This window comes from Callorhinus ursinus, unplaced genomic scaffold, assembly GCF_003265705.2.
Source record: "Callorhinus ursinus isolate GAN/ISIS: 27379988/994484 unplaced genomic scaffold, GSC_fseal_2.0 scaffold43, whole genome shotgun sequence".
Taxonomy (NCBI): Eukaryota; Metazoa; Chordata; class Mammalia; order Carnivora; family Otariidae; genus Callorhinus; species Callorhinus ursinus.
The window spans coordinates 2,569,509-2,579,878 of record NW_027397105.1 but is presented as its reverse complement, the minus strand read 5'-3'; the positions used below and the strand labels follow the sequence as shown (position 1 = coordinate 2,579,878).

The window sequence follows — 10,370 nt, the reverse complement described above, 5'->3', positions numbered from 1 at the left end:
CCCTCCCCTCCCTTGCTATCTCAAATAAATAAAATCTTTTTTAAATTTTTAAAAAATAAAATAAAAATTAAAAAATAATAATGTAAAAAGAAAAACTCAAGAGCTTGTTGAGGAAAACACAGCAAGGACCATCAGTTGGTCCAATGCTACTTAAAGTATTCTGTGCCACAGGGAAAGAACGAAATCTCTAATTTATGTAAAGTTTTTGTGGTTTCGTTAATAGAAAAACCTGATAAAGACCGTAACAACCCAGAAGCTAAATTAACTTACATAGATGCAAAGCTCTCAAAATAGTACCAGAATGCATTGACGAATCAAAAGAAGATTAACACTGTAAGTAAAGGTTTATTCCAGGAGCACAAAGTTTGTTTAATAGAGAATCTATCAACATAATTCATGACATTAACGAATTAAGGAGAAAAATACGATCATATCAACAGATGCTGAAAGGAATTTGATTAAATTTCAGCATCCGTTCCTTTAAAAAAAGAATCTTAATTAAAAATAGTAGTGGAATACCAGGAGGTATTATCCTAATGGTTAAACACTAAAATAATTTCAATTAAAATAAAGAACCATACAGGGATGCCTACTGACAATGTTATAATGTGTTCAAGAGGATCAAAAAAGAAGAAACCAACATTGGTGAAATATCTCTTTGCCTTTTTGATCATATGACTGTGTACCTTAAAAACTCAAGAGACCAGGATAGAGAATCATTGGAATTAAAAGTAAATGGACAGTAGATAGAGAAATACATCTTCTCAAAAAGTAGTACTGAGAGGGGCGCCTGACTGGCTCAGTTGGTAGAGCATGCAACACTTGATCTCGCCGGGTCGTGAGTTCAAGCCCCATGTTGGGTGTAGAGATTAGAATCTTAAAAAAGTAAATAGATAATTTTTTAAAGGGGGGAGGGATACCTGGCTGGCTCTGTCCGAAGGACATGCGACTCTTGATCTCGGGGTCATGAATTTGAACCCCACGTTGCGGGGTAGATTGCTAAAATTAAAAAAAAAAAAAGCAGTGGAGGGAAACCTACTCTCCTTGCTAGATATCAAAAAACACTAAAACTATTAGAATAAAATCAACATGGCTTGGTGTGTGGAGTCGTAGACAAGCCAGGGGCAGTAAGTACCAAATCTGAAAGCAAATCTTGGCACACAGGATCTTTATTATATGGCCAAAGTTGGCATTTCACCTCAATGGGAATAAATTACAGATTTTTAAAAAAATCTTTCTTTTATTAAGTAAACTACGCCCAACCTAGGGCTCAAGCTCACCACCACGAGATCAAGAGCCGCGTTCTATACCAACTGAGCCAGCCAGGAGCCCTTGATTTTTGAAAAGAAAAGTGGAACTGACAAAACTAGAAAAATAAAATAAAATTGGACTCCCATTTACACCACACAAGAAGAAACAAAAATCAGAGGGATTAAAGTGAATGTAGATGTTTAAATGAAATGAAAATCCTGCCCACCCCACCGAAAAACCTAGAAAATATGAGTAAACTTTAGTGACTGGAAACCCAGGAACTGCAAAACAGCTAAGCAAGTTGGACCATCTGAAGAGGGAACACCTTTTAAGGGAGAGGCAAACAATCGCTTGGGGGGGTGGATTTTTGCAATGCAGAAAACAGTTTATATCTACAGCTGTCAAGGAGCTTGAACAAATCAGTAAGAACAACCCAACAGGAAAAATATGACACAGCCATCTAAAAAAAAAAAAAAAAAAAAAAAACACATATTAGAGCTCTACCAGGTGAAATAGTGGCACAAGAAATTTATTGAGTGAAGAAAGTGGAATGCACAAAAGTATATAATATGATGCAATTTCGGCACAACAGTGACCAAACCCAGTGATCCTAGTGTGTACAACGCATTCGTGATAAAATTGTGTATATCCCATGCCTGTGTACTAAAGGTATTTTTTGTGGCAAATACTAAGACTAACTCGTTGTCAACGAACCAACAAAAACAAACCCCAGGAAAAATAAAAATGGCAGGCGAGAATTCTACCACTGAACCACCAATGCACAAACCCCAGGAAAAATAAAAATGGGCTCCAGACCCATCCCTGTATGGCACAGTAAACATTGTTAAGTGGACGCACCCATCCTTTAAGCCTCTAGGAAACCCGCCGTTGGAAGCCCCCGAGAGAAAGTAGATGACCACTCTGGATTTTGTCCTCGCCGGCTTTCAGCTTTCTCCCATTCCTGGAAGCACATTTGTGTAGGTCTACCTGGTAGGAGAGTGTTTCGTGTGCTCCTCACCTCTCCCGTTAAACTGGGGAGCTCCTTGGGAGCAGGAACTCTGCCTCTCTCATAAGTGTGTCCTCACGGTGCCTAGAACGCACACAGTAGGCACATCCTAAGTGTCGTCACTGTACAGAGGGGTGTAGGCTTCCTGCCTCTCTTGCACTGTGTGATCGCAAAGACCATACAGGTGAAGGAGTGATCTAGTTGCTTGGACACGGGACGGAGAGGTCGGAGCTGGGAAGGAGGCCTGGGCAAGCCCCGAATCACCCACACCCATCACCCCCCCCACTCCCTTTCCCAGAGCCCTTCCAAACGCTCGGCAAGGAACCACCCGCACGCAGGGCTCCGTGTATGATATATATTTATATATATAATTGCTCTCATTTTATTGTACTTTATCCTCTTTTTACAGTAGATCTGACACAGGCATTAAATAACTGCAGAGAAAGACCACCGGGGCGAGGACAATGCAGGACAACATGGGGACCCGAAGGGAAGAGACCTCAGACCAGCGAGAGGGAAGGAGGGAAGGGTCCATCGGAAGGTGGGGTGTGGGGGCTGCAGTGTCAGAAAAGAGATGGACAGTTAGAGAGGGCAGAAATGAAGGGCACTATCGCTCAAGAATACCAGAGGCCCCTCACGGAGCATTCTATGGACACTATGGGGTCGTTTAAAAACGCCAAGGGGTCTGAAGGAGACGGGGGGGTGCCGAGACATTCAGAGCCTAGACTGAGGGGCTGTTTGCAACGTTCAGGCTGACATGCGGAGAGGGAAGGAGTTAGTGATTAGTTGATAACATGCTAAGAGAAACCAGAGAGAGGACAGTGGGGGTAGCTCTGGGCCCAGGGGGGAAAGGAGGTGAATAGTCCCAGAGCCAGCTGACGTTTCCAAGGTGGCCACTGGGGACCCAGCCAAAATGGCTGCCCCTCCCCCAGGGCTCTGGGGAAGAGTGGAACTTGAAGGATATTCTGGGAAAACAAACAGGGAGAAGTGAACCATCGGCAAAAACAAAGTGGACATTCAGCCTAGGTCAACCCCATCCCTCCGAGGAGTGCCTATTGACAGGAAGAGAATTTTCAAGAACCAACGGGGACTCCTCTTCCAGACCCTGGTTCCCAGCGCACGCCGTCACCAGAGGGTGAGAAGACAAATGTGCCAGAAAACAGGGAAAAGGCCACAGAGCCACCTCGTCCTCGATTACAAACAGTTGTCTTTCAGAGGAGGGAACGGGGGTGCAGAGGGGGTGGCGACAGGCCGGAGGAGAAGCCGGATGCGTCAAAAGCCACCAAGACAGGGACTGTGTAGGTGAACCGAGATTGTGTGTGTGTGTGTGTGTGTGTGTGTGTGTGTGTGAGGAGGTGGATGAGCGGGCAGGCATTTTCTACAGCTCTCTGGGGAGAGGAGGGGTGGAGACACCCCACTCACAGCTAAACCCGAACCAGAACAGCTAACTCCCCTGGGGCCGTCCCGGGATCCTGTCTCCCTGCCTCTGACCGAGCTAGAATCAGCTAGAATCGGGAGAGGAAGCGGGGGGGGGGGGGGGGGAAACTGAGGGCTGGGAATCACAAATGGCTGTCAGGCTGGGTTCACAAGTAAAGAAAAAGGGCGTGAGGCTCCAACAAGTCATAGCTCTGTTATAAAAAATACCTTTGGGGTGGGTGAGGGAGGGATCAGGCAGGGTCAGGGACATTCCAGAAGCATCCATAGGAAAGAGGTGGGGGCAGGAGGAAGGGGCCTCAGGTTTTGTTGATGCGGAGTTTGAAGGCCACGCGGCCGGCGAATTTGTCTCGCTCGTCATCCGTGGCGATGTTGGCGGCGTTGATCCGGCATTCCACGTTCACCTCCACGTTGGGGGTCACGTTCAGGAACTTCACAGCCACCAGGGGCTGCGTGTAGTTCACCTGGGCCAGAGGAGGAGAGCAAAGGTGCAGGCCCGTGGCAACTCAGCCTCCTCCCCAAGGACCCTGCTCCCCTTGGGGAGCCGCCAGTCCGGGCCTCCCACCGGGACTTACGTGGAACTTTTTGCCATAGTAGGGGAAGTACATGAGGTCGATGTTGCCGTTGGCGGGGAACATGACAAAGCTGCCGAGATTCTCAGCATCTTCATCTCTCTGTGGGGGCGCAGAAGGGTGGGGGAGAGCATGTTGGGGCGCGAGGAACCCGAGAGCTCTCCAGACGTCCCTCTGTTCTTCCTTCGCCCCCAAATAATTTCTGTCTCAGATCAGTTTCCCCTGGGCTGTGAGCCTGTATGTGTGTGTGTTTGCCTGTCTCCTCCATCAGACTTGGAAGTCCTGAAGGGCGCTAATGAGACTGAAAGCCGTGCACTACACTCCCACACCGAGTTCTTACCCCCGTCTCAGGAATCGGTTTCTGGAGCAGATCCGAGAGAGAGAGAACAGATAAATGAGTAAGGGCTCAGGAGGCAGGGGAGGGGGGAGCGGTGTGAGCGAAGAGGGACAGAAAGTTTCTAGAGAGGACAGAGGTGGGGTCCAGGGACACTGAGTGGCGGCGGGTGGGGCTAACTACCAGACACCTGGAAAGAACTGAGGAAGGAACAGGTGAGCTGCGGGAGCGAGAGCGGAAGTCATGGTCAACAGGGACTAGACGAGAAAGTGGAAGGATTAGGGATAGAAGCCAGGGGCCAAGGCTTGGGTGGAGTCAGGGAGGTGGGTGTCTATCCACACAAGAGCGAGCTCCTGCATCCTAGAGAGAAGCAAGAGGGGTGGGGGCCCCTTGGGAATTCGAGCCACAGTGGCACCCACTCTTACCCCCTTGTCCCTATAGTGAAGGGGCCTCTGAGAACAAAGAAGACGGAGAGATCAGTGAATTAGGTGGAAACCACGAAGGGCACGCAGGTGGGCAGGTGGGCAAGGCCCGACAAACTCACCTTCCCCACACAGGTAACATTCATGCTCTGATTGGCTCCGGCGTAGAAGTTGATGACCTGGAGGGAGGAGAGAGGGATGAGCCAGAGAGAGGAGACTATAAAGACACAAGTATCCAGTCTTCCCTCCACACACCCCAGCCTCCGACGGCCCCGTCTCTCCTGTTCTCCCAGCCACTCAAACATCCAAAAATCTCTCCAGCATCCAGTAGCCCCAGTGCAAGAGAGCGTCTGCCAGCAGAGCGTGGCCCCGGCCCCCTCCTCCTTGGTCCTCCCCGGTGACCACAGTCACACGTACCCGGTTCATCTTGATGAAGACACAGGGCTGCCCAGTGCTGTACCCGTAGTGGGTCGGGTCCCCGATGCCAGAGCAGTTGCCCAGCTGGGTTCGGTTGAACTGGCAGGCACGCTTCGGGTAGTTGAGAACGCCATTATCCGGCTGTTCATAGTAGCGCCCAGGGCGGCACACGTCATTCTTTTGGGCTTGGATGGAATCGTTGTAAGCTAAGGAGGTGGGAGAGAGAGGGTCATGGGCCCGCTGTTCTGCCTCCTGGGTCCCCCAGTCCCCTGCCCGAGCTCCCGCACAGCCACACTCACGCTCCAAGAACTTGTTGAGCTTCTGAACGTGCTGGTCCCAGCTCTCAGTGTCACTGACGTTGACAATGACATCAAGATTCTCCGTCTTGGGGCGAATCATCAAGCCTACAGCCGACAAAGGCAGGAGGGGAGAATAGAGAGGGACCACACACAGAGGGAAGAAGATGGACATAGGGGAGCAGCAGGGTGATGGACGGATGGGGTGAAGGTGTGAGATCGTCTTCCCAGGAGGAAGACCTCCCGGGGAATAGACAGCGCCTCCCCAGGTCACAAAGCTCTCCGCCGCAGGAAACGGGAAGAAAGGCGGACTTGGGGCACTCCCTTGCCCGTGGCAATTGGGCCACCAGAACCAAGGCTCTGGGAACTGTGAGTTCTTCTTGGGCTTGTAAGTTCTTGTTTTTGGAGGCTTGGGGGGCACAGGGCCAGTTCATGGCGGGTGGGGAGCGTGCATCACTCACCCGGTGTGGCCAGTCGGTCCTGGTACTTGGGGGTATGGTCAGAGACAGTCTGCAGCATGACCCACATGGTGAGGGTGAACAAAGCCGTGAGGAAGCCATAGAACACGAGGTAGAAAAGGAGGATAAAGGCTAGGGAGGAGGAAATGAGGTCAGCAGGTTCCAAGGCTCCCGGGACGACCTTGCCCATCCCCACACACCCGTCTCCCACTCTGAGGTTCAGCACGGGGACGGGTCACAGAGTCTTGGGGACATCTTAGAGCCTTCCCTTGGGAGCCAAAGGAGACAAGCTGGAAACAGGCAGTTGCGTCTGGCTTCCAGCCATGGCTCCCAGCCCCCTCCGGTCCTAAGGCACGTTGAAGCCCAACCTTGCGGAGGCCACAAGAGACCTAAATTCTCGTTGCTGGGACAACCCCAAGTATAGGCCACAGTCATTCTGCATCAAATTATGTTCCCAACTTCTCGACCGTTCATGGCCCTGAAAAGGCACCACATCTGTGATTGCTGCTTTGGTGCTCGTGCTTTAAGCTGTCCATCCAGAAAAAGGACTTTGTACACCGCCGCCATTCACAACTAAACTCTCACCCCATCTCTCAGACTACGGACCCTCACACTCAAACAGCAAAGCCTTCTCTCCCCCGGCACCCCACCCAAGTCAGACCTTGCACGCGAATCCTGTCTACCGAGGACATCTCTCAGAGCTGTCCAGAACCTTCAACAGTCACCCCACCCCCAATTCACACACAGCTCCCAAGGCAGAGGTGGAGAGTAAAGGTGGACCATCCCAGAGTCTTCCAGACAGAGAGCAGGTGCTTGCTGGATGGACACGGAACTCCGTCACTCCTCAGCCTACTGTGTCTGCTGTTGCCACCACCCAGGACCCCCAGTCTTTCCATCTCAGAAGACACATTCCCCATGACGCTTCTCCAGATTTCCCCAAGCAGTCAGGGACCCCTCCAATCCCAGGGGCTGGACTTCCAGTGCCCCCCACCCAAGGCAAGGACTGCACTGGACCCACCTCCAGAGCCCCTGGTGGGGGGTGCTGATAGGAATAGTGTGCAATCAGCATGGATGAATTGCAAACTGTGTCACACAGGGTCCCCCATGCTTTGACTTCCCTGCTTCACAATCCCTTCTGGAAGATTGCCACCCCTCACCTGCACTCAAGCCCAGCACCAGACCCCCCGACTAGAGACAACTCCCTCCACACACCTCGAGTCCCGCTATGGGTTGGGGAGGTCCCAAGGCACCCCAACCCCATAGGCACGCTCTGCCGGATGATGTACGCGTCTCACCACCGCTAGCATCTACTCCTCCCTCCGCCTGAGACATCTGAGCCGAACATCCAACCTCCAAAACCTCCCAGGGCCACCCCTCCCCACCCGCCCCCCACCCACAAAGCAGCCACAGAAAGCTCCAAACGCTCAGCAGTGGGATACTGACAACTTCCGCTGTGAAGAACCCCCCCCACACACCCCCCCACCCTTCCAAGACCCGCCCCCTCATGAATGTTCCCAGGGTCCAGGGGATGGGCACGAGCTAAAAATAGACGGGCTTGGCTAGCTAGTGAGAGCCGGAGGGAGGGAAGGGGCGCTCTTCTGGGGAAGGCGGGGGGCGACCGTGCGGAGCGGACCTGCCCCGAGAGGGAGCGCGAGCGCCACGGCGCGGCCACGCGCGCACGGCCCGCGACCCCCCGCGCGAGGGGGCTCCGCGGGGGGCGGGAAGGCGGCGGTGACCTACTTTCTCCGCCTCCGCAGCGGCCGGCCGGGGAGATTAGACCGGCGATTCGGCCCCCTCCCAGGCCAGAGCCCGGCAGGGGGGCCGGACGCCGGGGACCCGGGAAGGAAGCTGGGGCCGAGCCGGCGGGACCCGGTGCCCCACCACCCCGGCGTCGCCCGGCGGACCCCCGCCCCGCCCCTCGCGCGGCCCGCCCTGCGTACCCCAACTGGTGCCGGTGCGGCCCATGAACTGGTGCGTCCTCGGGTTCCACACGAACTCCTTCCACTCCTCAACCACCTGCCCGCAGCTCTTCTTCTCCTTCTGGATGACCATCTTGGCAGCGGGGGACGAGTCCCGCGCGGGGCGGGGGGCTGCGGAGAAGCTGGGGTGCGGCGCGCAGAAGCCCCCCCCCCCACGCTCCGGAACGCGCGGGGAGCAAAGGCAGCGGGGGCGAGGGAGACCCTCCTCAGCTAGGCAGCGGCTGCAAATTCCGGGGCGCACGGCCACGCGCTGCGGGGTACTGGCAGCGCGGCGTAGGATGCACGAATCCTAGGCCCCCCAGCTACGATGAAAAGGGGGACTGTCAGAGCAGGGGAGGTTAGAAAGGGGAAGGGGTGCAGTGCAGCCTCACCCCCCAAACCTTCTAGAAACAAAATGAAAAGGGATGCAAAAATAGACGGCTGCAAAACCGGAGCGAAACGCAGAAAAAATAGGGGTGCAAGGAGGCCAGGGAGGGGTGGGGGAGGGGGCTGCCCCGAAATCCGAGATGCAAAGAGGCTGTGGAGAGGGGCCGGGTGACCGCTCAAGGCTCTTCCGCCAAGCGGAGACCGCCACACCAGTGGTGGCTCGGCCGCGGGGGTGGGGCAGGGACGCGCAATTGGGGGACAGCCAGGGATGGGGGTCCCCCAGGCGGAGGCTCCGCTCCTCAGCAGTGCGGGGCCGGCGGTCGCGGCGCGCAGTCTTTATACTCGGCGGCTGGGGGGGGGGGGGGGGGGGGGTGTCCGCCCCCTTCCCACCCCCAGAAGCCCCGCCTCCTCGCCGCTGGCCCGGGCGACCTCATACATATGCAAATATGGAGAGAGGGATTGGGTCCGCCCCCCTGCCGCCTCTTCAGCACCCGGAGGTCTCTCCCCTCCCCCCACCCCAGGTACTGGACGGGATCAGGTGGATGGAGGGGCTGGAGGGCGTGTCGGGGCGGAGTAGAGGGAAAGATAACCCCGGAGAGACGTAGAGCTGGAGAGGGAAGCCGTTCTGTGCTGAGAAGGGGCCCCAGGCCGGCCGTTGGAGACTAAGATCCGGAGACGGACAGGGCCAAATGTGAGAGGAATAGTGAAAGCGCCAGAGACCAGGACAAACAGTAGGCACTAGGGCTAGACCAGGCCACACAGAGATGGACAGAGGGTCACCACAGGACGGAAATCCCCCTTGGGGAGCAGCTACCACCCACCCAGCACCCCCATACCTCCTTCACAAGTTCCACAGCCCCTGGTCCTCTCCAAGCCTAGAAGCTTCCCCATGTCCCCACCCACCCTCTGGGCGAAGCCCTTCCCGACACCACATTCCCATTCCCGGGCCCTAGCATTGCCCTGAGACCCCAGCCCTGGACCCAGGTGTGCTCAGGTGTTGTGTGTCCCCACCCGCATCCCCATATCTGAACTCCCCCTTCCCCATTTGCCCATTTGGATCGACAAACATTTATTGAGTACCTACAAGAGACCTTATGCAACTCTAGCCCTGGGGAGGCAAAGTCACGGTTCTCCTGGGGCTCAAGAGACCCACAGACTAGTAGGGGGGGTACGAGAGCCTCTAGAGACCTCGACTTAAGAATCATTATCTGTTACTTTTCATCTCTCTTCAAATCTTGTCACTTTCCCTTGGAGAAGTGTTTCTTCCCCTTTCAACTATCACCCAATATCCTTGGCTCTAGTCCTCAACAATGCCTATTCCGGCTGTCAACCTCCCCCTGGAATGCTCTCCCCCACCTCCCCCTGAGCCTAGCTTCATGAACTTGGGATCTGCTCAAACAAGGCTGGTGCTCAGAATAGCCTTGCGCTTGGTTTAGTGCTCTGCTGTCACTCCCTTGTAAGTCTTCATAATTTTATCTTTGAACTTGTAATTTGCAAGTGAAGTCCAATGGGACAATGGAGTGTGCGTGTGAGCAGAGGAGATGCAGGTAACATGCCATTCGTGAGGCTCCCTGGGCACAGACCCACCACACACGGGAGCTCAGCGAGATTCAAAGCCGGGACGAGGTAAGTATGTTATGCATACACCTGAACCACTCGGGGTGCTGATCACTGAGAGGCCACACTTTATGTTCGAAGCGGACCTTGCTTGGAACACAGAAAGAAGGCAGTGGTGTTCTAGAAGACATGGGTGATTGAGGTGTCTTATTCTACCCTTTCTCTGTCGTGCAAGCTACGTCCTGACTGAGCCAACCATTTCTGCTAGCAAGGATGAC

The 10,370-nt window shown here is 54.3% G+C and overlaps 1 protein-coding gene across 1 annotated transcript; it reads right to left on the bottom strand.

Annotated features, from left to right (window-relative positions):
• Positions 1-2,603: 2,603 nt before the first annotated feature.
• Positions 2,604-8,859, bottom strand: ATP1B2 (ATPase Na+/K+ transporting subunit beta 2). The gene is made up of 7 exons (XM_073881646.1): positions 8,131-8,859; positions 6,194-6,322; positions 5,736-5,840; positions 5,437-5,642; positions 5,142-5,198; positions 4,267-4,365; positions 2,604-4,155 (listed from the first exon to the last, which is right to left on the bottom strand). The coding sequence occupies exons 1-7, from the start codon at positions 8,240-8,242 to the stop codon at positions 3,991-3,993; spliced, it is 873 nt and encodes a 290-aa protein (XP_073737747.1). The 5' UTR covers positions 8,243-8,859; the 3' UTR covers positions 2,604-3,990.
• Positions 8,860-10,370: the final 1,511 nt, after the last annotated feature.

What these genes read in the sequence shown, in the direction of transcription:
- ATP1B2 (XM_073881646.1), bottom strand. Translation starts at nt 8,242, where the DNA reads ATGGTCATCCAGAAGGAGAAGAAGAGCTGCGGGCAGGTGGTTGAGGAG. An exon ending in CCGCACCGGCACCAGTTGGG is followed by an intron (nt 6,323 to 8,130) that starts GTACGCAGGGCG and finishes CCTCCTCCCTAG; the next exon opens with CCTTTATCCTCCTTTTCTAC. An exon ending in GGACCGACTGGCCACACCGG is followed by an intron (nt 5,841 to 6,193) that starts GTGAGTGATGCA and finishes TGTCGGCTGTAG; the next exon opens with GCTTGATGATTCGCCCCAAG.